We start from the raw sequence: 26,822 nt of genomic DNA, 5'->3' as shown, positions 1-26,822 counted from the left end.
TACCGAGTAAATTAATATTTTAATTGCTGTTACACACAGAAGAAATGAGAAAAAAAATTACATTCCAAACAAAGAATAGTAAAATCAGCATAAAAATGTGTTAAGAAAAGATCCCAGATCAAGTGGCTGTACTGCATGTGGTGACCTTTACAATCACAGTAAAGAAAGTAAGTGCCAGAGACTTTCAGACATGGCAAAGTGCTTGACTGCCCAGAGGAGAGCAGCTGCTTCAGTCACATTTTCAGTGCACTTTGCCTGGAATGTGTGGGAGAGGGGCTGGAGTCAAGAGACTCACACAGGTCCAAGACATAGAGATTAGTGTTCAGGGCAGACCAGCCACTCTGCATTCTCAGGCACACAGAACTGCCACTTACCCGGTGGCATTTGCTTTCTCCTTCCTTGTTAGTTTTTTTTGTTGTTGTTGCTGTTGTTTGTTTTTTTTGGGGTTTTGGGGTTTTTTTGTGGTTTTGGGGTTTTATTCTTGTTTTTGTTGTTGCTTTCTGGTTTTTGAGTTTTATTTAAAAAAGCTTCAGGTTCTGCTGGCCTGACCCTGCCAGCACCATAGGCTTGGAGCAAGCCTCCCCAGCTGAATTAGGAGCAAGGCTTGGTCCAGCAGGAACCTGCATCAGCAGGGTCTACATTAAAATGTTGGTAGTGATTCAGCACCATCGCCCAACGGGCTGGTTTTGGTTTCTTGCTTCTCTTCTGTCAGGAAAAGGTGTCTTTTGTTTCCTTATGCTCTGTCTTTTGACTGATCCAAATTGGCCCAGTCATGCTCCCACTGAAGTCTTGGTGGCTCAACACCTGCATCTTGTGCTTCAGCCTCACTTTTGAGCCATCACACCACTCCAGTAGCTCACCTGACAGCAGCATAGTGTCACCACAGAAACAATACAGACCACAGAAGTTTTGGCATTCCTGCCAACTGGCCACTTTTTTTCCATTTGTAGTCTGTCTAGAGTTGTGTATTTTTATTCTTTACAGTAAGAGCAAAAATAAAAATAACATTAAGAAAATTTTCTCCAAACGAAGAAAATGAAAACCCATCAAATATTTTAAAGAAACCATAAAAATTTGCATTGTGTTTGCTTCTGAGTTCATATTAAGATTTTACTGCAGCTGCTTCAAAATAATGGTCCATTTCACAAGTACACAGCTCACATTCCTTGGTGTGTAATTCCTTGCCTTCATTTGTGTCTGTACAGCAGCTAGTGCTACAAAAACTAGGTAGTTTCTAGCTGTGGTCCAGATTTAGATCAGTGAACAGTGGCATTTTTATCCTAGTTGAGAACATGGTGATGGTTGAGAGCTGTATTTCTAGATCAGCTTTTGTTCTGGGCCAAGGAACTGGTGGTACAAGGACTTCCTTTGCTACAAAACCCACTGCTTCCTTCATTTGGATTAAAAAAAATGAATCCAAGAAGGATATGCCAACCTTATTGATTCCATCAAGGCTTTCTCTCTCTGCTGATTTTAAAGCCAGTGAAACTTAATCGGAGAAATTAAACATCCCTTTGAAAGCTGTCTCATGAAACCCAGCTGACCTTCTGCAGACTGAAGGTTGAACAGAATTACTTCATTTTCTGTTCCAGCTTTTTCAAAAGCCACAGCAGACTGTGAGGCACTCTGTTTTGGCTGGATTATATTTACTCTAGCTAACAGTGAGGGACAAGACCAGACTGCAAAAGTTGGATGCAAGGTTCACAGCTAAGAATTTGGTCAAGGCTTTTAGAAGAACTAAAACTCATCTGCAAGACTGAAATTAGAGAGTTCAGATTTTTAAGCTAAACCTCCCTCAGAGTTCAAGTGTAACTGAGCCCATTCTATTAACCAGCATGAATAAATATTTTGCAATGTTTTCCTATCTGATGCAATTTGAAAAGGCAGTCACACATTCCATGTTTTAAGAGAAGTCCTGCAGATCCCTAAAAGCAATTTTAACATTAAAGCTGGGTAATACTTGTGACTTACATAGCACTTGACATCTTCAAAGTGCTGTATGAGCATCAATCCTCACGATATCCTTGTGAGGTAGGTAAGGGGCAATATCTCCATTTTAGAACGGGGTGAGGGCCTGGTTCCCTGCTGGGATAGCTTTGCATTGCACTGGTCCTCATACACCACATATGCTCCTGGCCCCAGAAAATTTAAGTGACTCACCCAAGGTCACGAAAGGAGCAAACATGGATAAAAGGCAGGAGGATTTCTGTCATGAGGAGTCAGCAACTTCCCATCCTCTTCCTAGAACACAGTTATGATGCCTCTGCTTAAAAGACACCCTATCTGTATTCAGAAACCAAGCAAAGAGAAAGAGGCACCTGCTACTGAGATCTACAATTGCTGTTTGCTTTGATCTGCTTCTTCCAGAACAGCTCCCAAAAATACCACGATAGCAAGATGAAAATGCAGGTGCTAGTGTCAAACTACAGGTCTGGAAAACTTTGAAGAGCCACCAAAAACTGCCAAGCTCCTCCTGGGAATTTTATAAGCTTCTGTAAAAATATATAAATTGCCCCCACTGATGACAACATGAAACCTTCAAGCAAACTACTCAAAAGCCATGTTAGAGTAATCCTGAAACCAATCAGTCTCACAGATGCCTCAATATGGAGGAGTAAGAAGCCAGGTATCCAGCACAGAGTAAGAGTAAAGCTTAAAGTTAAAATCCTCTGGCTTTGTTCTTCTTAACCTGCCATTTCTACATGACCATCACCCTCTGACACAGCATTACCAGCACTTAAAAACAAGTTGCAATTAGCACTGCTTCTCTGACTGACCCTGGGAGTTCTGTGCAAGGAGGATCTGCCTACAGAAAGAGACTGAAGTAAAGATGCTGCATCTGTTATATGTCCAATTAAAGAGCCAAAGGACTTCCAAGAGGCTGATAACTACAGAAAGTGACCAAACCACGTGTGTAAGCTCAAGTGACCACAGACAGGGTTTGCAGAAGGATGTTTGGATACAGCAGTGTGCAAAGAAAGCCTCTGTGCTTAGCAACAAAAGGAGCTGCTGCTGGGGCCAGGAACACTAGACCACCTGGAAGGCTTCACTCCCTCTGTAATGTTCCTGGGCCAAAGACTGGGTGCTTCTCAAGGACTGTACTCCTGAAAAGGAGAGGAATGGATTGAACCTCAGTTTTACAGTGCAAAGAGGCAACAGGAGGGTCCACAAAGGCAGTCCCACAGACAGTAACACCATTTGTCACATATGAACACCGCTCCTTTTTTTTGCTCTATTTCAAAGTGAAGGTTGCCCTCAATGGGGTTGAGGGAACAGTTTTAATCCCAGAAAAAGTTATTTAACAGACTGCCAGCAACTGCTTAGTGCTTCTCAGGATTTAGGCATCTCAAAATTGTGTCAGATCACAGTCCACAGCAGCTGGTCTCTTCCCAGCAGGAAAGAGTCTCCAGGGAAATGGTCTCATTCAAGTAATATGGATTAGAAAGAGGAATGCAGAGCCAGAGAGAGATTTTGAAGATTAAGAGCCTTTGCCAGCAAACCTCCAAGCCAACCAGGACTCTCCTTTGTATGCTGAGGGCTCTGCCTCATGTTCCTGGGAAGACTGAGGCTGTCGCAGCAGCGGGATGGAGCCAGTGTGACTGGCCAATGTGTCCCAGCCAGGTCACTCCAGATGACCTGTTCCAGAGCAGCAAGGGAACAACAGCCCACTTGGGCTGCACAAGTTTCTGCTGTCCCACCCAGAGACCTCTGCCACCAGAAACTACACCTCTGATGGCCAGTGGAGAGGCCTCCTAATAACACATCAAGACTCTTTTCTGCAGGTATCCAGTGGCTGATGGTACAGCAGGACAGCAAAGCCAGCCAAGAAGAAAAAGCACACAGAAAAGCAACTCAGCTATTTTCAGGAAGTTCAAGACTACTCGTTTCTAGAGAGGGAGAAAAGAGAATCAAAACTCAAGACTTTTAAATAAAGCTTACTTTATCACACAAGCATTTCCCTCAAAGCAAAGGGAAGCTCAGGATGTGGGGGAGCTCCTCTGAAGAACTGCCAGCTAAGGACTGAGTGTGCTGACCCATGCCAAGGAGCTGGGATTCAAAGACTGCAGTGTGCTGTTAGCTCACATGCTGGGAGGATGGTGGGGTTCACCCCAAATGCTTAGACTTCCTCTCAGCTGGGTCACTTTTTTGCTGGAGGAGATTTGCAAACAGCCAAGCTGAGCAGCAGCAGGTGACATCTGCAGAGAGCTCCACTGCACGGTTCAATCTGTGGCCAGGAGATAAGCAATGCTGATGAATGAAAATGGTGTATGGCTCTGAATTCCCTTAGCTGTTTACTCCAGGCAGGCCCCCATGTGCCAGTGAATGAATACTGACAGTATTACATAACAGCATTAAAGGGAAGGGATTACACAGGCTCTGCTACCTACAGGAAGGCTTTCCCTGTCCATAATGCAGCTGACCTTTCTGATCCCTGTCTGAAAAGCAGCAGATGCCCCAAGGAGTCAGGATGTTAGCCCAGATTTCTGTAATACTGGCTGCATTTGCTCTGATGGAGAAGTCATGGGGAGGCAATGCCTATTCCCTGCCAGGCACACCAGGTGAAGCTGGAGAAGAGCAGGAGACCCACGCAGCACCTCTTAACACAAGAGAAAAGCTAGCAGGGTTCTATGTGAGTTCATGTGAGTTTGAGAAGGAAGTGGCAGGCATGTTGAACACAAAGGACAGTGCTTTTCAGGAAGCTCTGCTGAAAAGGGGCTTTCTGACAAAAAAAGAAGTGGTGCAAAGAGGATCGTTTTCCACCAGCTGGCAAAACGTGGCAATCTACATCCAAAATCAGGGCCTTGATCACAGGAAATGCTCACACAAAGATTTAAGATACTGCAGGCAGCAGTACTAAAAGTACTACTGGAGGTGCTACTAAAACTTAATGGGTACATGGAATACTCTTTGTTAGGACATTGGAGAAAAAAAGACATAAAGATGAGATGCCTGTCTGCCATACTAAGGATAATTAGGACATACACTAAGACAATGAGTATGTTCTGCTTTAAAAATCAAAGTTCCTCATGTGCCCATTACATCTCACTGGTGGCTGCAGGCACTGTGTAACTATGTGCACGAGGAGAGGAAGAGCACTGAGATGTCCCTGAAATCCCACCAAACTCCTGCTCTCTACAGCTCTGCCACAGGCAGCAATGCTGACCTGCCCTGGAGCAGTGAGCACTGCAATCAAAGCACACAGCACTGCCAGCACACCTCTCACTCTCTGCCCTCAGCTTGGGGTTCTCTTTCATGCTGGCTCTGCTGGGTACACGCTGCCATTGACTCCAGAGCTCAGCTCACAGCTGGATATGCTCTTTTTATTCTCCCTCCAAGCTTCCTTTCAGTAGAGGAATAGCTCCAGTTTGCATACTGTAATGCACAGAAAGAGACAAACATTGGTTAAATTAATTTTTACCTAGGACTTTAGCAGAGATCTGTGCCTGTCTGCCTACAGTTGAGAGCAAGCCTTTTAGCACAGTGCATGGCCAAACCTCCTTTCCACCAGCCCTCCTCTTCCCAGACATTCAGCATCAATTTCAAGACTAACAAGTAAAATGCAGTAGTACAGCACTTCCAAGGAGGAAAAGTTGAATGAGTAACTACTGCAGGGACAGTCTAAGCTTTCTGATGTGGACTCCACACTGAAGTAAGCTGTATTCAGAGAAAGCCAACAAAAAAATGTAATTCCCAAAGGTAATGCTTCAAAGAAGCAAAATCAACATCACCAGTGTGCCTAGAGAAATGGAGATCTCTCTCAGGGGTGAATGCAGCTACAGCACCTGAGATATAACCCATGTGTTCAGAGACCATTGGCACTCCACCTAGCTCCTCTTCCTGAAGTCCTCCTCATCCCTGGTCTCCACGGCCGAGAGCGCGATCAGCATCTGGGCCGCGTAGTAGGTGGCCATGATGATGAAGCGCGAGTAGGGCACGGGGAAGCAGAACTCGTTAAGCGCGATGGTCAGGTCCGACACCATGAAGAGCATGGCGCCCACGCAGGCCGACAGCTTGGTCCACGTCCACAGGTCGTTGCAGAGCTGCACGCCCGCCACCGCCCGCCAGCCCATGAAGCCGATGAGGGCGATGTAGACGGCCACCAGGTAGGTGAAGGGGCCCGAGAGGTAGGAGTACAGGAAGGCATAGCAGGAACTGGAAACGACGCCCATCAGCAAGCCGGCTTTGAGGTCCAAAGGCTTCATGCCAAAGGCTGAAGAGTACAGGATGTGTGTGATGCCGAACATCAGCAGACCTGGAAAGAGGCATTGACACAGAAAGTGGGACCTCTCATCGGTGACTGGCAGGCAGTAGCAGAAGAAAATATTCCTTACAGTGTTACCTACCAGTAACACTAGCAGTGACAACCATACTGACCACCTGGGACCATTTTATTATAAAATCTGTACATGGGAGATAGCACCAAGCCTCCAACCTAAAAAAAAGCCCCAGCACAATTACAGCTGCAGCCAAGTACAGCTCTGCTGTGACAAAAGCCTTTCTGCTGAGAAGCTGGGTGGAACTAAGCTGCTGGAGAATTAATTGATCTTGTTTTTCAGGTAGTTCCTCTTCCCCTGCTTTGGGTGAAAGGTTAGGAACAAGGTAGACCAAAGACCACCCCCTCTAACTATCCACAGTGTTTTGCTCATAGGTCACATGTAGAACAAGAAGACTGGAAGCACAGCAGTGTAGGAACAAAACGTGACAAAAGACACTAATCCCTCTGAACCCTGACACAAAGCTTGCCCGTATTTAGCCACAAACCCAAAGGCACTTGAGGACTAAATCTGGCTGCTTCTCCATCTCTGCCCATAGCTGGGAGAAACCTAAGCTGGAAAGAAGCAGCTGGCATATTTCAGGGACTGCACCAATGTGATCTGCCAACAATTTTATGGCTATTTGCAAGATTCAGATGAACCTTACCAGGAATCAGTCAGGGAAAATAAAATGCTGGCTTTCCTTTGAAGTGCAACACCACTGAGAAATGCCAGATGTGGGTGTTGGAAGGTGCTGCCCATATGTTATTAACTTGCCACTAATCCATTTGACAAAAATATGTCCCAATGTGTTGGCACAGCTGCTGCCTCCAAGCTGTCATGACAACTGTAGATAATGGGCCACAAACAGAGCCCAGCTCCTTGGGTCTTCTGGTTCCCAGACCCACACATGGTGCAGCTGCAGGCTCTCCTGGCAGGGATATTAGAGGAGTTAAGTTATTGGAGGAGCTGGAAGTTTTCATGCAACTCTAAAGCATGAAATGGAGAAAAGGATCTGGGAAGCTGAATCCTCCAGCAGGACACTTGTTCACATTTAACATGTGATGCTCTCGTGTAAGAGGCAGTCACAAAAACCTGCAGCTGGCAGATGTTGATTCATCCTACTTCTCTTGTGTTGAGGCAGTCAAGGAAGAAGTGGAAGCATCTCCCTGCCTTTGGGGAAGAACAGATCAGACACCCACTGAGAGCTCAGCCATGGTGGGATGAGAAGGAAATCCACAGGAGGGAGGGGGCTGGTGGGATCTGTTTTGCAGGGTGAGGCTAGAAAAAATAGACATGAATTTCCCCTTCAGCATGAAGGGGAAAGAAGAGAAGCACAAAAGAGTATAATGAGAAGCTGATGTTTCACAGAGCTATTGCACCTCATGGACAAAACACTGAAGGAACTGAGAAGAGATTTAGGACAAGAGCTTTTCATAGGGTTATAGTGCAGGAGGTGGTAAGGAGAAGAAGGAGCCCAGGGAGGTGGTAAAGAGAAGAAGGATATGTCATCCTAGCAGTGAGCAATATTTTTTCCTTCAGTGGCATTATATGGAGCATTCTGCAACAGGGAACTGTGTTGTCCTTCATGCAGGCATCTGGCAGCGAGGAGGAGGAGGAGGAGGAAGAGGAGAGGACAGGATGCAGCAGGCAAAGAGCCTGGAAAGGCAGGAGGAGTTTTGTGATAGGTGGTGAGGCTGGTCACAAACAAGGGAGTCAGGTCCCAGGTTTACTCATTCAACACCCACAAATCAAGCCAGGAACTAGAGAAACCTGTGATGGCTGCACAGGGAAGGGGGTGCACTTCTCTTATATTTCTCAGCCTTTAGCTTGGTCCTCTCAACCACATCAGGGAGATCAGCCCTTTTCTCCCACTTCCACTGTTTGGGTTTCCTCTGTCTTGTTCACCAAATGCATAAATTGTTTCTAAGTGCCTGCAAAGGAGGCAGTGTCAAAGGAGGTGGATATTAACACTGTAAAGTACCTTCTACATGCAGTAAGAGTAGTTAGAAAACAGTGTGTTATTAGTGGACTGAAGCAGCAAAAATGAAAAAAAAGTCAAGTGTGCCAGAAGTAGGTTCCCAGGTTCTCACTTCCCTATAAAGTAATGAACAAATGTCCTTTTATAAACTCATTGTCTGAAAAGCTTTTCAAATGAGCCCAGTTTCCAACCCTTTTCAGTCCAAAAACTGCAGAAATTGAAGAGCATGTACATTTTTATCCAGTATTTCCTCTTCTCTCCTCAAACTTCAAAGTCCCACAACTGATGACATCAAAAATATTGTCAGTTTTCAGCAACAACAACCTGATGAATTTTAAATAGGAGAAAACACATTTTGCAGGCAAAGTGAGGGATGAAATGGAGCAGTGCACTTTATGTGCTTATATCTGAAATGCAAATATTAACACTTCCCTACAGAAGGTAGCAGCTCAGTGGGCTGAGATTTTTCAAAATGCACCAACAGAGCTTTTCTTCTCCTTAAGAAGAAAAAATGTGCCTAAACCCACAAAGCAAAACCTCTCAGTTGTGAGACTAGGGCTGAAAACCTAACTCATTTGCAGATTAAAGCACATCAACCAGATGCTGAATTGCTGTGACTGGCTAACCTTCCTCTAGCAGTAACTTGGAGAGGAAACTTAAGAGATATACCAGTTACATGGGAATGGACAAGGGCAGAAGAGTCTGAACACAAAAATCATGGGGGACATGGGCCTTGAATGTTTTCCAGGCCATAGCTAAAGGAGCAACTCCAGGAGGCAAAACCAGTTGGGCTGAGGCAACTGAGCCAGGTACTCCTGTTGGGAGGAGGCCCACAGTGGGAATGTCAGCACTCAGCACAGAAGGGATGGCACCTCAAGAAAGCTGGAGCTCCTCAGCAACGTGCCCAACGTTCAGCCAGATAGATCCAATCCTCAGGGCCTAATCCAAACCCCAACAAAATCAGTAAACATTTTTACATTAACTTTTATTGGGATGGGGATAAGCCCTTGGGAAGCAGGATTAAAACCAGATTGAGAGCATTTGGCCTTTCATATCTGGCACTGCACACACTTCTTTCTCGTAAAGAAAGAGCTTGTGGGAATCCCAGAATAAAACTAGATATTAACCTCATGAGACAGGGCAAAAAATAAGCCTTTGACTTTCAGATCTGAAGGCAGCACAAGTCAGGAAAGTTCTCTCCTCTCATCACACTTTCCAGTGGGACAGTTACAGCAGCCACTTAATGGTGGGTGTTATGTGCAATCTCTGTGCTGCTTAAATTAACTTTAGAAACCCCACCAGTCAGTTCAGTGAAGAACTCAACTGCTGCTGATTTCTTTTGACAGTCCAAGGCCAGGGAGAGTTGCTGCAGGCAGGTTCAACGTGGCTTTAAATGATTAATCTGAATCATTATGTTCCAGTCTGCAAACTAGCAAAATAAACTAAGCTCATTTTGCTCTGAGAGATGTGGATCTTTCTGTAGAGAAGAATAACCACTGCAATAAGGTTTGTCCTTGATTGACCATCATTTAAATGTTTTGCTAAACAGACATGTCTTGTACAACAGGCTGCATGATTCACACTGATGAACCTGCAAGTAGGACAAGATTGCTGCTGCTTTGGTTTCTATCATCCACTTAATGCCTCCCCCAGGCTATGGGCTTGTCTATCAAAACATAAATGTTCTCTCCACCTGTTCTCCACCAAGGAGCTGTGCACAACATGTTCCATCCCCAGTCCTCACAGCAAAGGGCTGACAGATCTCCCTGCAGAGAGATGGGAGGTAAATACTTCCTGTAGCTTTACGGGAACTGACGAGTGCCACACGCGTTTCCTTCTATTCCCCAGGGAATCCTGGCATGCCACCTTCTCAACTCCAGCCAGCCCAGATGCTGTGACACATGCCAGGAAACCTAACCTGACCCAATTACCTCTCTAACCTCAAGAGAAAGACTCATCCATGATGTGCTTCCCCAAACCATGATGGATTTTAGTCAAGGGATGAGTGCTTCCCAGCGCCCGGGGCTTAAGCTGTACATGAATAAACAAAACATGTGGCCCAGCAACTCATTACTAAATAAAGAGGGTAACAGCTGGGCACTGTGGCATCCCTTCAGGACTGACATTGTACTCACCATGAATGAAGTAGCCTTGCTCCTGCCAGATGAGAAAGGCATCTCCCACTGCCGAGAATATGAGTCCTGCTAGGATGCGGCTGGCACTCCGGTGTGACACTAAGAAGTTAATCCCATGAGCCAGAAGGAAAACCCACAGGCAAAAGATGGGCAGACATTTAATGAGGGCACTGAACCAAGAGGGGCTGGAAGTTGGCAGCCAGAGGACAAAATAGACACAAGTGGCTTTAAAGAAGGGGACCAGTTTAGGGCCTTCACTCTTCACCTAAAGAAAACAAACATTAAAAACGGGAAATTAATAGGATCATCAGAAGCATCAGTGAAATAAACTTCTTAACAGAACTGGCTCATTCCCTTTGCAAGTTGCTCTTCCATATACTGTCAGCTGGCAGTGTTCCTACCCCAAGAAATGCTGGTTGTACTTGACCATGATCCTCTGCCTAGATCTTTGTGACCCTCTCTGCTGAAAACACTTCTCAGTTGGCAGGATGGGCTGTGGGTGGTGGATTTGGAGGAAGTTTTAGAACCTTTTCTCTTTACTTGTTCCACTGAAAATATTTAGGCCATTAGTCAAACTCCTCTGGTGCTCCTTGTCACCTATCTCAATGTTTAGGCTAATCCCTTTAATATACCTTTCCAGGAGCTGTGAAAATACTGCATACCCAGATATATCCCAGCAGCAAACAAGCCAGTAAAGGCACAAATCTTCTCTCCCATCTACACAGATCCTCCTGCTTAGGCAGTTGCAGATCACCCTGAGGATACAGCCTCTCACCTAACCCATTCTTTCCCTGCCCTGTAGCCTCATGCTTGGAGCTGGCTGTTGGAATCACAAGTGTCAAAACCCAAGACATCAACCTCCCAGGTGAGGATGTCACTTCCTCGGCTGACTAATACCAACATCAACCTCGTGTGGCTTTGTTCTAGCAATATTCTAATAATACAGTAATTGCAGGAAGTGTTTTGACTCAGGACTCTACTGTATAAATACAGAATAAAAATGCAGCATGAGCACTTGGCTACTCATAAAAAAACCACAGCAGGGGCAGGGCACAGAGCTACAGGCTCCACAAGCTGGGTCTGCTCTTGACGAACACTTACCTGAGACCTCTCTGCACACTGATATGCATTGTGTTCACCTGCCCTCCTGCCACATTTCTGCATTTCAGTGCAGGTGGGAAAAAGTCTATGTGAGAAACAAAGCTATGATTTTATTTCCTCCTGGAGATGAGATGAGGGCCAAGACAAGGAGCAAAAGAAAGGACTGTAACTGCTTCCATGCCTGCCTGAGCTATGTCCCAGAGTCTTATGGGAGGCCTGTTTCCTCTTGCACCTAAGGCAGTGCAACCCCCTGAGCTCCCCTGCATGCAGGGGTTCACCCTCAGTCTTCTCATTTCTTTGGTCAAGCAAGATTTATTTCCCGCATATCACAATGACTTCCCACTACTCATGGCCAAAGCATACAGAGGCTTCCTGCACTGGAGGAGGACATGGGGGGAAATTTACAGCCATCCAAACCGATTTCACACTGTCAAGTCCAACTTTGGTTTGGTTTTTTTTTTCCAAATAACTTGACCCTTTTTTTGCTTCCTGCATCATGGGACATTGTCATGACCAGTGTCCATCTTCCTTTGATGCAGGATGCCTTGGTGCAGATACCTAGAACAGGTGAAGATTGCACAGGAAATAATCCATGCTTACAGTGCTCAGGTGATAAAGCCTAATCTCATAAAAACTCAGGATCATTTACGGGCACAAGCAAATGGAGTCAGGTGGAGTCGGAAGACAGAGGCAGAGGCAGTGGAGGGCATCTTCACATGCAGTATCTAAAAAGGGAATGCAATCTCTGAAGCAGTGAGGCTATAAATAAAGGGCATCCCAAGAACACAGTGACTTCAAAATTTTTCTCACATCTGATGGAAATTTCCCCAGCATATCAGCAGTTTCTTGGCAGTAAGGTATTTCATCATACATTATTCATAGGCTATTGCCAACACAATTTTTAAACACTCCATTAAACAACCAGGCTACACAATTCCCTAACAAAAGGACATCAGCAAGCTGTTAACTTTCTTGTATTACATGGGGAGCCGCCGTGAGTCCACTACTTAGGCTGTCTAAATTAATCACCATTTACCACTCCTTGTCTGCATTCCCTGGGAAAATTCTGGCAGCAAATAGCAAATGAACTTGAAGTACAAGTCATAAAAACCCATATAGTCTCCTCACAGTACTGGGGTTGCCTGGGAACTATCAAATATTGTAGGGGAAAGAATGCATAGAAGCATACAGGAGAGTATTTGGGTTAGTAAACATGGTAGGTTTTAATACCTCATATTAAAAGAAAAACACCTGCTAGGAGCAGTTACAATTACCATCACAGCTTGCCCTCCCCTGTGTGCACACATTATGAGACAGGTTTTAATTACACTTGTCATTTCCCCAGGAACCTTGCCTTACTGAAGCTAAGAGAAGAACTTGTGCAGAGCAATTATGTTTACTTCGTAAGCTTAAAATTACTTTTTCTCACTATCTGAACGTAAATTTTGCAGGCTCAGACAGCTTTATTTTAGAATAATGGTTTGTATTATTTCCATCCTAATAATAATTGAGGAATTTTTCACGCATAAGAGTTACAGCACTCTCATGTAAGAATGATCTCATACTTCTAGAAGGGCTGCAGACTTCTCATCATTGACACTTTATTTCTTAACACTTTTTCTCCAAGTAGACTTCAGATGAGTTAGTTCCAACCATGTCCTTGCCCATCATGGAATGCTGCAGCTCACTGGAGCCCCTTTTATGGCTCTGACCAAGATGAGGGCCCCATGAGTTGCACTTTGGAATGTGGGAATACTTTGGAAAAGTCCTCCAAGAAAAACTGAGGCAACCAGAGGGTGAGGCTGGGGATTATCCTCTGTTTGGCCACATGGCTGAGGCTCATAAAGGGGTGATGGGGCAATTTGCCACCTGAAGGACAAGTCAAGACAGGTACTGGAAAACCATGTACCAACATGACTGGAAGCTGTGGTTTGAGGAAATCCAAGCATATAATAATCCATGATGGGACTTGCTGTACCACAGGGAAGGGGAACATTATTTCTTGTCTGCATGGATAAATTGGATTAAACCACCCATCTCCTTTGTCCCTGTGTCTCAGAGACAGAATGTGAGATGGGGCTGCACCATGGGGCTGGAAAAGGAAGCACTTGATAGAGGTGACAAGATCTTTTTTGCTAATGTATGTGATTGTCATGGCTTTAAGCTGGGTTTTGCCATTTTGTTACAAATTCTATTGAATTTTTCTTCCCAAATCTTTTCTCCTGCCACTGCTAATTTACTTTGTGCTGAAATGCAGTACAGAAAATACCTTGAATGCAAAAACAAGGCAGTATTTCCAACATTTTAATTTCTAAACTGAGCATAATTTGGGGCTTTTTCTCAACTGCTATGGCTACTAAGTTACTCAGAGTCTTTTAAAACTAGTTTAAACTTCTATAAAGCCACTATCTATGTATTTGTAGAAGTACAGTAGAAATATTATTTATTAAATTATCTGTGTTTCACTGGATTTCCAATCCAGTGAAACTCTCCAAGACTTGGGCAGACTAGGAGGAAGTTGTGTCTTGGCTCTCACTAAGAGACTTTGTGCTAGATAATCTCCAGAGGTGCCTTCTAATCCCAACCATTTCTGTGATTCTGTTCAATCAGAACATGGAACTGGCACTTGCAGCTTTCTGGAGGCTTGGGGCTTGGATATCCACCTCTCTGGGTGCTCCCAGGTTTACAGGATCCCTTCTTGTTTTGCCTGTACTCATTCTGCTCCAGTTTGAAATATTGCTGTGTATGGCCTGTCTGACTGCTGCAGGCACATAACCAAGCCAAAAAATTTACACCTGGCTCCTCTTCTCCAGAATGAGCCCCATCCACAGAGGAACAGCTACACTCACAAGACAGTGCCTCGATTTTCTTTAACATTTTGGAGTCAGTTGTCTGTATCTATATCACAAGGGGGAAAGCAAATCCAGCTGCCACAGGGAGGGAGACATCTTCCTCCTGAGGTACAGAAGAACATCAGAAGCTTGTTGCATTGAAATGCTAAATTTGGACAGAGTTCACTGTTCCTAAGCCTTGCACTGATCCCAGGAAACAATGTGGAGTATCAACTAATGCTGTTCTCTTTGCAAAGCCCCCTAACTCAGCCTGCAATGAAAATGAGTATACAGACACCAGCTGAGTGCCAGCCTGCTGTGGGGATATGGCTCACACCACTTTGCACTGGGCTGAAAAGTGCAGCTTTCCAGGAAAAGTGCTATAAAAATAATACCCCAGCCATTCCACTGAGCAACGCTTGAACACAACTGTGTGCACTGGCCAAAGAAAGCTGGGCTGCTGTCCTCCTCCCATCGGCCTTGTACCATTTTGTGTCTGAGCTGCTCCTCCTGCTTTTGGCATCCAGCATTGTGGATCCTGCCTTGGTTCTCCCCTACTGTGACAATAGCTCTCACCCCCAGTTGTGTACCAATAAATATTTATTTGGCTTTGTTGCCATGTTTGCTGCCACTGCAAGCCCATGGTCCTTGTTTCTCGCTGCCCAGAACATGTGGTTCTCTGCAAGGCTCTCCAGCTCTGCTATCCTGCAGGAACAAACATGTTCCTGGGGAACAACTGATTGCCTATTGCCATTTGTCAAGGAAGGTACTGGCTTGCACGTGTCCCAAGATGCTCCTGAAAAACATTCTGAAAATAAGTGCTCATTATGGAAGGTGGTGAAGAGCTACTGAAGCAGCCAGTCAACCTGCCTGCAATACTGTGTTGATGCAACATATTTTAGCAATTAATAGGAGGGTTTTTGTTTGTGTTGGATATGCCAAGGGCCAAGTATCCAAAGCAGATGGCTCCTGAACAGGCTCCACATGCTGCAGGAAATTCAGGGTGATAGATAAACCCTCCTCCCCCCTCAAGTGGAGATAAGACTGTAGAGGCTGCATCTAAAACAGATTTGTGAAATAGCAAATAAATCACCCAGAAGATGGTACGTGCTTTGCATGTGGGAGAATCTGCATGCTGATAATCCCTTCTCCATCATGCTTATGCCATGCAATGAGTTTTGCCAGGTCTTTATTGCACCTTCTGGCACTCCCCAGCATAACTCAGGGCCTCTGTTTCTCCCACAAGGGTAATGCAGTGAAACAGCTCATGCTCAGCTGTTCAGTCAGACCTGTTTGCAAGGGATCAAAAAATCATGGATCTGTCTGACAGGAGCCTCTGTTGTTCAGCACAAGCCAAAAGTAACAGGACTCTGCCTGAACACTTCCAGCCTGCAAAAGGACCATCCTCCCAGCTCAGACACATGAATGTCCAAGGCAGCTCTTCCACCCCCAGGGTCTCTTAAACACCTGCAAAATTGGGCTGATTTGTTGGCTTCCATCATTCCTCCCTCTACTCCAGCAGTCTGAGTATTCTCTCCCCTACCTCAGTTAAGCAAACTAAAGTCCAGCTGTACTTCCAAGCTTTGCTTCACAACAGACCAAAACAGGGTTGAGAGCTAGAAATACTTGACTTCTTTTTCTTAAGATCAAGCTATGGCTATTTGCCAGAAAAATACAATTAAAAAATTGGCACAGGCCCTCAATGTTCTTGGGTGGTGAGCTCAGCTATATTGCTTCACAAATTCTTGGCACCAGAAAAGTCGCCCTTTGGTGGAGGCACAGAGGAGCAGGCAGCGGGTGAGGATCAATCAAACTGGCATCTAACAAAGGCCCCCATGCACAGCTGGGCTGCTCCAGACACAGCTGAATGCAGGAAAAGGAACCACATCAAAACTTATTTTCACCACCAAGTCAAAGTGCTACTCAACTTGCAGTCACATCAACACTCAACCAAATCTCCAGATTAACCATAGAGGGGATGAAAACCTGTCAGCACCAAGGGGCCTTCCAGATGGGTGCAGAGAGAAGGGAGGAATTTGCAGCACGAGGTTCCCTGCAGATGCCTGGCAGCAGGGCAATGTTTGCCTGTGCCAGCCTCTCCAGGTGGAATGGCAGCTCAAGCTCCCACAGCGAGGCAGCAGGCACCGTGGGGCACAGCACTGCCACCCAGCTGAGCCCAAAAATGGGCTGGTTTGTGCCAGGAGAGCTGGGCAGCACTCCTTCAGAGGCTCCTCAAGCTGTGGCAGTGGCTGTGGCAGTGACAGGAGGCTGCAGACACCACTTCTGCAGTGTAAGTAAAACAGCAGCTCTGTCTTGTCATCAGGTGCTTAAGGAAGAATGTAAAACACGCCGGGTGCTGAGCAGTCACACTGACCAGGCTCACAGGGCTGCTGACAAGGCCAGGCTGGCTCAGCAGCCAGTGTGACCTCTTGGACATGGTAGCTCTCTGCTGCTACACCCATGAGATAAAAAACATGCATCTGCAGACATCCAGTATGTAAAAACGTCACAAATGGGCAACTGCAGTCTTGCCCTCAAAAGACTCCTTGTAGGAGGCTCTAGAAATGTGAGGGAACAGTCCCTAAGGAGCCTAAGGTAGATGGAGGAGGTTCTGGAGCCAAGGAAATCACCCCACAGCTCAGGGCACTGCTTGTGCCACAGATTGCAAGAGGAGCCCACTCCTATTTCTTGCCTTTTGAACCATGGCATTGCCCAGAGCTATCCTGAGACACTGGACCATGGTGTTCCCTCCAGCAGTTAAGGAAGTTACAGTGTCCATAAAAGTTATCTCCTCTACTGAAGAGAAGACGAAATCCTGTTAGCTTGCTAATGAGCTACACAACAGCGTCTCTGGGACCTTCCTGCACTGCCCAGGACCCAGTGCTACCAGGCCAGGCAAAGTCAGGCACTGCTACACCCACCAACACCTTACAAACTCACTGGGGTACCTGCCCTTGGCTTTCTGGCACTGCAGGGAAGCCTTCCGGGCGGTGAAGCCTTTCTTTAGCAGATGTTAACTCATAAAATATTACAGACAGATACATTTCACCCTGAAGATTCAGCCTGCAAGTATATATTTTTGCTACGGTTTGTTTTTGGGGGTGATTTTGCTTTTTTTTTCCATTACCCATCATCTGTCCTGTCTCCCAGACTGGCACAGGACCACAAGCAGGGCTATTTTAAAAACCTCTTCTTAACCTGCAGTAGTAATGATTGACTCCATATCTGTAGCAATGCTATAGCTGTCAGCAGTTTTGGAAAGTATGGTCAATAATGTGCACTGCCAAGCACTAACAATACTAAACTAGTCAAGAATTCAAAAGCCTCTTCAGGCCTGCAGGGGCTGTCATAGAGTAGTGCTTTCAGGATAGTTCAATGGCTCTCAGAAATGAAAGCAAAAATACAGTATTTGCCTGAAAGCATCTTATCTCAGAGCAGAGATTGCTTTTCCCCCCTGGGATTCCAGATCTTCCTCTTTGTGTAGCAGAAAGCAAGCCTCTCCAAACATTTCCTTTGCTGTAACACTCACAAAAGAACGCCTTGCAGGTGCTTGAAAACCTGAACCACAATGGGTCTGCTTTTCATTTTGCTCATCAGAAATGCAGTGCTGCCACAGCAAGGGCACACACCCTTCCTCTTGAGTGAGGTCAGGTGGGGCCACATCCCTACTGCTACTCTGGGCATCAGGAGGAGGCTGCGAAGGCGCAGGGAATTTCAGGAGCCAGGTAGCCAGCACCCTGAAATGCACAGCTGGTACCTGTCCCAGGCAATTCCTCCCAGGATGGGAAGGGGCAATTATTTGGCCAGTCACACTAGAATCCAAATAAAAAATTTCTACTGCTTACAAGAAAGTGTCCCCAGCTTATCCTGGGGAGGGCTTCCAGACTACAAGCACTTGTTCTCAGCAGACTCATGGTTATTTATATCACACTTCTCTGTGACAGGCAGTTCAGACTTCTGTTACCCAGCAAGAAGCAGTTTTAGGCAAGCCCAACGTGCGAGCTGCAAGGCACAGAGCCACAGCAAAAAGCAGCATCCCCTTGCAAGGCCCATTGCTACAGACAAGTGCCACCCACTGACATCTGCCCCAGAGCTGTGTGGCAAAACTGGAGCCTCTCTCCAGCCTCTGGTGCAGACCCAAAACAAAATACCCCAGGGAGTGCTGTCAGTTCTTTCCTTGTCAGCACCAAGGGCAGGCTGAATCTCCAGGTAATAGCAGAGAGGAATCTGCAGAGAGAGTGCTTTGATCCCAGGGCTGAAACCTATCTTCAGCCTGCACTCTCCCATCCCCAGCATTATTTGCACCCCACAACCCACTGCAACATTTATGTGCTTGTTGGAGGGCCCCAGCCACTCTGTCATTTTTCTGCAGCAGTGGGGATGCACAGGAGAATGTGTACTCAGGGAAAATGGGCATTTGGCAAAGCTCTACCCTGCCCCATGCTGCTTTGCCACCAGGGATTGGTATTTGTGAGGGAAGGGAGGCCCTTCCATCCAGAAGCAGCCTCTTCATCAGAGAAATGTCATTTTACCTGCAATCTGTGGGGAATAACATGGGTCTAAAGGAAGGGCATTGCAGGCACTGGTGCTGTCACAGCCCTTTTCAGGAGCAGCCAAAGAGCCACTAGTGCAGCCCAGAAGGCAGGTGGCACCCAACAGGCTGTACCAGCCCCACCAGCCATTGCCAAAGACATGCCAAGGGTGAAACTGCCTCAGGCATTCAAAAGGCACTTCTGGCTCACACAACAGACTGGCGCACACTTGGCAGAGGTGAGGCTTTTGCAAAAGGAACAGGAAGGAAGAACTGAAACAGGAGGGGAAGGTGGCTGCCAGTGTCTGGGAAAGCTGGCAGCTCTGCACAAGAGTTTTTGCTGTTTGAATTCTCACAAGGGGCTGCAATAATACCAAATAGGGCTGTGCTGGGAAACCCAGGAGGGACTGCTCAGCTTGTCTGATGCCTATTAGGAAGCTGAATGAAAAGCTTTACTCTACCTGTGTATCATGTCCTGCAGGTTGAAAGCTTGTGAAATACTGATATTAAAGGAAATCAGAAGGGAAAAATAGCAATAAATCCCAATAAAAATGTGTATTTAGAAAGATGCTGCTGTGATACCTTAAAAAAAGCAGCAGCCCTCCTCAATGTTATCATGGGATCAGTATGCTTAAGAGACAGGAGGGTGTTAAGGTTAAAGGATGATAGCAGAGCCACAGATTTTACTTCCAATATCCATTCTTGTGTCAAGATGCTGTGACCCAGATAAGTCAGTATCAGACACAACTTACCTGAAGACAAATTGGATCTTCCCAGCCAGTCTCAACAGATGTGGAGTCGGGAGGTGCAAACACTGACCCACACACTCCCAGGACTCACACTGATACACCAAGGCTTTTACTTACAAAACCCCTGCTGTAATCCAGCTGCATAAACAAATGCAGACTACACTCACAAATGAATGTGCAGCTGCTTACCAAGATTATTCCCTTTATATTGAGGGTGCAAATCCAGAGATGCAACCAAGCAAAGTGGAAACTTCAATTAAAACATCAATTAAGCGATAACCTTGTCATCACACTCCTTTTATATCAGGGTTGCAGGGAAAAGCCACAAAGCTTACTTAGTTCCTCCTGCAATGGAGAGCACTGCTATCCATACCCTAACAAAATCAAAGACTCAGGCAAATAGGGATACAGTAGCCAACCCACGGCCTCAGCCCAGCTCTGCTGAAGCCATGTAAATGTGAATGTAAATGTGAAGATCTGTCTGGTGTGCCTAGAGTGTGCTAAAAAATGAGAAGCTGGCTTAAGGTCAAACTTCCTTCAGTCTCAAGCAATGATTCAATCAGAGACTACTTGCGACCAGCAGAAAGGCACTCATTTTGATATATAACAGGAAATTTAATGCCTGATGCCAACTGATGCCATATCTGCCTCCAAAGCTGGTGTCTGGTGAGAAGCAAAACATTAAACTTTACCATTCATTCAAACTTGACCAAAGTCTCAAGGCCAATTCGGTAACAAGGGTTGTCTCATCTTTTCCCAGTTTTGGCAAGAACACGTCTTGCAGTAATCTACAGGAATTAGCTTTTGGGAGAAGACTAGCCTGCTGGTAGAAACAAGGCATTTTCACAGGATTGCAGCAAGGTGAATCAAAAGAGCCACTATCCTCACTAACAGGCAGGTTTCCAATACAAGAGTCAGCCTTGCAAAACTGACTTAACACAAGAGACATGGGTTGCATTTATTGAGAAATAAGAGAGAGAGAATCTGCATCTGTGCAACTCTTGAGTCAGAGGCTGCAGTGTGAGCCCCCGGCCCTGATGGTGTCTGAAATCCTTCCCAGCCCAGCACACCTGAAATCTTCAGGAAAGCTCTTGCCCAGCCCATCTACTGCTTTTCAGCTCTGGTGGTGTGTATACACCCAGACACAGTTTGTGCTGTGTCACCTGGATACTTGCTCACATCCAGCATTATATGGAGGGATGCTCCAGACTGACACATTTGTCACACAGAAACCTGTCATTAGCTGAAATGCTATTTAGATCAGGGCAGTGTAAGAAATGGGTATAGGAAGGGCACAAGCAGGCTAGAAGAAGGAATAACCATCACCCTCATTTTGTGTATGTTGCAGTAAGCAAAATATGCATCTCTACTGTAATGACAAGTCTACTGGGCTTTGTGTGACATGAAGGACAGTAGAAAAATTAAGTGGTGATATAATAACCACTTGGGCCTCCAGGAGGGAAGGGAGTTATGTAACTAATAGTCTTCTTGCTATTCAAGAGTTTCCACATGCTAGCAGAAGATGGGTTCCTGATGCCATCTTTTTCTCAGAGTCTAATTTCACTGGAGTTATTATTTCCTCAGCACTCTGAAGTTACCCACAGGGAAGATAACTTTGGCTCTTCTGCCACACGCGGCATATTTTGGATAGACATACTTGGGCAGGAGGAGAGAACGGAACAAATGCACCTCTGTCCTTCCAGAGGAATTATGTGGAAGTACAGACTTCTGAGCTGCACCCACTATCTGAACGCTCGGAGCACACTTTGAACAACAGAAGCGCGTGCCTTGAGTGATACACTTGGGTTAATGAAGCCTTTAATCCACAGCACTGCCTGCAGCAGTGATCATCAGCACTGCCTGCTTAATGCTCCCTCCCTGGCACTGGGGAGAGCGTGAGAGAAGCCTGCACTTTGCAGGCTCCACTAGCCCACCCTCCCCTAGCAACAGCTCCAGCAAAGAATGTCAATGTCACAGCAAGAATGCACAAGTTCAGTCTGAAAAAATAAATCGTGGCATGTAACACTATGCCTGGGCTTTAGCTGGCACAAATCAGCACAGCTTTTCTGCTCAAACCAAAGTTTTTAGGCTTCTCCCAAAAGGTGGGACTGACATAAATGTTACTAAGATCCAGTTTTTCCCAAGGTGAGTTTTCCCAAGGTGATTATTCCCTCTTTTCAGTGAGCTCAGATGCTTAGAAATATTTTCTATCTTTCACTTACATTGACTTGGTTTTTATAGTAGTGCCATAGTTGTCTATGCAGTATATAAATGTGCATGTCTACAAGCTCCTGCATAATAAAATCCCAATTTATGATGCATTTAAGTAATGGGGGAAATTACAATGAAAGCATCAATGTTGCATAGAAATAGAGAACAAGCAAAATTAACCATAATAGTTACTTCTAACTTAGATGGTTCCTAACATTTCATTCATTAATGCAGAAACAATACACCCTCTCTGTAAGAGGCAAAAGCTGAAATGGTTCCAGAGTGATCTGGCTTTCTTGTTTTCAGCAGAAGTTTGAGGATTACGGAGCACCCTTCCTAATAATAAATCTTAAAAGCTATACTTCGACCTACTGCTGCTACAATTGCCCACAGTGCAGAGTATCTAAGCAACATGAGTTACATCAGGTTTCCATACCCATCTAGATCTGTTCAGAAACACAAATGATACCCACCCAGTCCTCCAGCCCAATTCCATATTTCTTGCTGGTGAATATCTTTCCAGACTGTACCTTTCAGGTACTTTGCCCAGTTTTTGCAAGTCACTTTTATACTCTGTCCCAGTGGCATCCTGCATCTTTCCTGAGGGCTGACAAGGGCTGCTCTCAGGAGGGTGCTGCTGCTTCCCACCCAGAAGGGATGGGGCTGAGGGCTCCATTGCCTTCATGCAGTCAAAACAACATATCCTTTCCCAACCCAGCTATCTCTGTTTAAAGATGCAAACAGACCAGAGGACGAAAGGGAAGGGATGGGGATTGTTAACATATGGACTCTGGGCAATAATCTGTCCAAAAGAGTGTTTCACCTGTCTCCCAAACAGAGGGCTGTGCTAGGTCAAGTACAAGTCGGGCGTGGAGGGAATGTTGTAGGGATGAGAGCCCTTGTTTATCTTGTTCTAAAAGACACACCCAATATCATCTATAACTTCCCCCAAAGAGATCTACCCTCAGTCAACTAATATCTGTATTTCCCATGCCCTGTTTTCCTCAAAGTGCTGTGAAGCTCTACACTAAGTTTAGTCCTAACTTGAGGGACAAAATAGGGTCCCTTTGAGCAAGGAGCATTATGTAAATGTCAGAATGACTGCATGTCTCCAGGCTCATCTCCTGCACACTTGTGGCTGCTGCAGTCATGGTGCCTGCTGGGCAGAAAGGTCCTTAGGGCAAGAGCTATCTCCCACAAGCTCACACTAAAAACTACTTAGGCAACAGTGTTGGGTGTGGGGGGAGCTGGACAAAAATCACTAACGAGTGCTCTTTTATTAAGGTGGGACCAGTGATGACCGAACAAAAATGGAATTAAACCTCACATATCCACGAAGCAAACATGCTGTTTATCAATACGGCGCTCCAACTGCAGGCTCTCAGCCCACATGTCTTTATGCAGAAAAAAAAGCTCTTAATCAGAGCAGTATCAAGAATAACAATTTTGAAGCAGGACACTCCTGCTTGCCTAGCAGAGTAAGCAGTGAAAGCTTCCCTTCAAGGTGACTTCCAACCAGAGTGAGCATCGCTCACCAGATGGAACAGGACGGCAGACAAATGCATCTTCCCTGCCACAGCCCAACGCCATGCAAGTCTAGACTAACATCAGCAGGACTCCAGAGCTTTATCCCAACTGAGGACCTGGCACAGTATGTTAAAAGGTACTTTGGCACCAGACTTGTTTATTTGTGGGCATGCTCCCCACTCAGCACATAGGAATTGTGCAGCATCAGAGACCACAGCTTGATGAGCTCTGCACAATGCTGTGGTCTCTCTGTGTGCACTGGGTGAACATTCCAAGCCCTCTAGGCAATGATGCACATCTGGCAAGCAGCATAAACAAGCAGTCCTGGCCTGGTCCTCTCCATGGACCGTGCCTCCTTGCGTGGTTCCTTCCCGCTATTGGTTGCACAGCAGACAGAGCTCACGGGTTTTGACTCTTGTTAAAAGTGTCCTAAGGAAGAAAAGAAGGGGAGATGCAGGAGAGTAGGTTGTGTGTAAGCAACCAGGGCCACCAGCTGCAGTACTGTACAAAGGCCATCACTTTGAGAGCAGCAAGAAAAATCCTGTCACTCTCAGAAGTGCTCTTCTAGTGTTCTCCCCATTGAAGCTGATGCTGCAGTGTGCTGGTAGAGGATATACACTACAGACAAATCAATTCCTCTGGCTAGTTTGATTATGCCTCAGGTGCTGCCCCTCCAGAGAATCTCCCCATCATGTCATCGCAGCGATATCCATGCTGGCTCCAAAGATCCAAAGCAAAGGCAGTGCAGTACAGAGATAAGGGCTGGGCCCCCGGGCGAGCACCCAGCTGTGGCCAGACTGATGGCCACTGCCCTTCCCTTCAGCAAGAGACTTGCTGGAGGGAGCCCACCAGCTGTGGAGCCATCCTGCTCCTGACCCCCAGCTGTACAAGGGCCACACCACACTCCTGGGCAGCCCAGATTGCTGTGTGACACCGATTCCAGCCGCCCTTCTCGGCCGTGGCACAGCCGGCATGGAGCAGCACCGTGCCCTCCTTCAGAGGAACAGCAACGTGACAAGCACCAACAGAGAGGTGCAGAAAATTGCTCCTCAGAACACTGAAGGCTTGCAGCTATTTTTTTTTGTGAAATGTGTGGAGGATCAGTCGCCCTCCCCTCTCACCTCCACAGCAATGGCAAATAGCTGCAGCTCTGGTCACAGCTCCCGGTCTTATCATCCCTCCAGTTCCCCATAGTTTCACACCTGCATTAGCTGCCTTTGGAGAAGGAAATTGTTCACATGTCAGGGATACAGCCAGAGCAGAAATGTGCTTTGTTACATGTCAGAAGGGCACGTGAGAAAATAAGGCTTTTTTCATTTTCCTCCCCAGTTTACCTTCCTAAAGCCTTCCGGTCTGAACTCCATACACCCTTCCCAACACGTACTCGTGCTTTAGTCATTTGCCTCAAAACTCGGTTGAAATAACATTCTGCAAGACCACCCTGGATGCACTATCACAACAACCAAGTACTGCCTTCTACAAACTGTGAAACAAATCCTGTCAGTTTCTGGGCCATTCCAGTACTGTCCCAACATGAGATTTTACTTCCAAGATACACATAAAAAATTCACTATAACCAAAAGTATTACTGAAGGACAAATTTAGTTTATGGCACAGAAGCACAAAGATACCAAGCCTTTTAAACTGTTTTGGAAAAACACAAAAAAAAAAAGTTTGGCAGTACAATGTTATAATTTCCAAGCTACTTCCCTCTGTCTGTAGAGATAAAAGTCATCCCAGGCTGCTGATGAACTTACCAGGTACATGTTGATAACTGGGGGAAAATTCATCCAAACTAACAGAAAATACAGCCTGCAGTGCCGAACTGGCAAAGCAATTTAAAAGTTTTGAACGCCAGCTTTCTGAGTTAAGATCAGGACAAGATTTCTACCTGCCAGAGAGTTTGCAATAGCCTGGCCCTTAACCAAAGTATTTCAAAACAAGATGAGAATGGATCCACAGGGAACAAGGACACCAGCAGTAGGTGTTCAGCGCTGCAGCAAAGCACCAGGAAACTTTCCCACCAACAGTTATCCTTACAGCATGTGTTAAGTCTGCTGGGGTATTCCAGCAAATTCCTCACTTTCTAGAAAGGCAAACATGCAAAGCAGCGTGTCTAACACTGCAGCTTCTCTGCTGTTGGGCAGTTTTTTCAGCAATGAAACAGCCCCGTTCACCTGCAGGGGCAGTTCCTCCTATTGCTGGCACAAGCCACAGCTCCTTCAGTTACCAGCTTGGTTCCATCAATCCAAGAATTATGCTGCACACATCACCAACTGACAGGACAACAGCGAGTTGCTATCTTATTGCTGCTTATGTTAACTAAGCATCGTGACACCCCATGAGACAGGCAGGTGACACCGGTCCCAGTCTCATGTCGTGAGGCGGTGGAAGTGCCAGACTGACTTGCAGACGAGACGCGGTCTCGGCGAGAGGTCACCCAACCTATGGAAAGGTCTGTCCCACACGGGGGTCACCACACACGCCTCAGCCCAAACCAGCACCTGGACAGCAAAGCACCTCGGATGGCGAGGCAGAGGTGCCTGCGAGGGCAAGGGAGGCCGCGGGGACAGGAGGATGCTGCCGGGCACCGCCGCGACGCGAGCCCAGGGGCAGCGCCGCTCTGAGCAGATGCAGCGCACGTAGAGCAGATGTGCCGTGGATGTGTTTAAAAACAGACAGGACAAGAGGAGGACGCGGCGGAGACCCGCCGGGACAGGCGCACCGCTGGAGCAACAGCTGCCGCGGGAGGCCGGGGTGAGCATCGCGGGGGGGGGCGGGTTGCCGCCGGTGCCGGGGCTCCCGGCGGCTCGGGGACAGCGCCCGGGGAGCGGGTGGGAGAGCACCGGCCGGGAGCGGGGACAGCGGCCGGGAGCTGCTGGGAGGGGGCGCGGGCCCCGCCGCCCGCCCCCCCGCCGCGCGGCCCGCACTCACCACGGTGACGGGGGACACCATGTCGGCGGCGGGGCGCGCTGCTGCTGCTGCTGCTGCTGCTGCTGCTGCTGCTGGTGGCGCGGCCGCTGTCGCCGCTGCGGCCGCTGCCCAGCCGTGCCCTGCCTGCCTGCCGGGGCGCTTTTTTAGGCGGCGCTGACGTCACAGGAGAGGGGCCCCGCGGCGAATGCGCTGCGGGCAGAAGGAGGGGGCGGCCCCGGGCCCGCCCGGGCGGGCGGCGCCGATCCGAGCGGGCGGCCCCGGCCCCCGGCCCGCTGCCGGGAGGGCGAGCGCCTCGCCCGGCCCCGGCCACGGCGGCGTCAGCGGCGCCTCCGCCTCCCGGCCGGGCGCCCTTCGCAGCCGGCGGAGGCCGGGCCGAGCCGCTGCCCCTCCCCGGAGGCGGCCGCAGCGGGCGGGTTCCACGGCGGCCGAGGGGCGTCAGGGCCGGCCCGGCGCCCCCTTCCCCGGGGCTCCCGCCCGGCGGCGCCTCGCGGGTGCGGGGCCCCGGGCCGGGCATTCGGGGCGGGACCGCGTCCTTCGCTCCCGGCACCGGCCGTACCAGGCGCTGGGG

General features: G+C 47.3%; 1 protein-coding gene across 2 annotated transcripts; it reads right to left on the bottom strand.

Annotated features, from left to right (window-relative positions):
* On the bottom strand, positions 1 to 26,357 carry TMEM86A (transmembrane protein 86A). 2 transcript variants are annotated; one of them, XM_066551447.1, is made up of 3 exons: positions 26,255 to 26,357; positions 10,371 to 10,635; positions 1 to 6,253 (listed from the first exon to the last, which is right to left on the bottom strand). In XM_066551447.1, the coding sequence occupies exons 1-3, from the start codon at positions 26,273 to 26,275 to the stop codon at positions 5,826 to 5,828; spliced, it is 714 nt and encodes a 237-aa protein (XP_066407544.1). In that variant the 5' UTR covers positions 26,276 to 26,357; the 3' UTR covers positions 1 to 5,825. The 2 variants fall into 2 exon arrangements, with proteins under 2 accessions (XP_066407544.1, XP_066407543.1); XM_066551446.1 differs by lacking the exon at positions 26,255 to 26,357 and adding an exon at positions 12,072 to 12,431.
* Between the last annotated feature and the right edge of the window lie 465 nt (positions 26,358 to 26,822).

This window comes from Molothrus aeneus, chromosome 6 (assembly GCF_037042795.1).
Source record: "Molothrus aeneus isolate 106 chromosome 6, BPBGC_Maene_1.0, whole genome shotgun sequence".
NCBI lineage: Eukaryota > Metazoa > Chordata > Aves > Passeriformes > Icteridae > Molothrus > Molothrus aeneus.
Note: the sequence above shows the minus strand (reverse complement) of the source record. Positions and strands in the feature narration are given on the sequence as shown.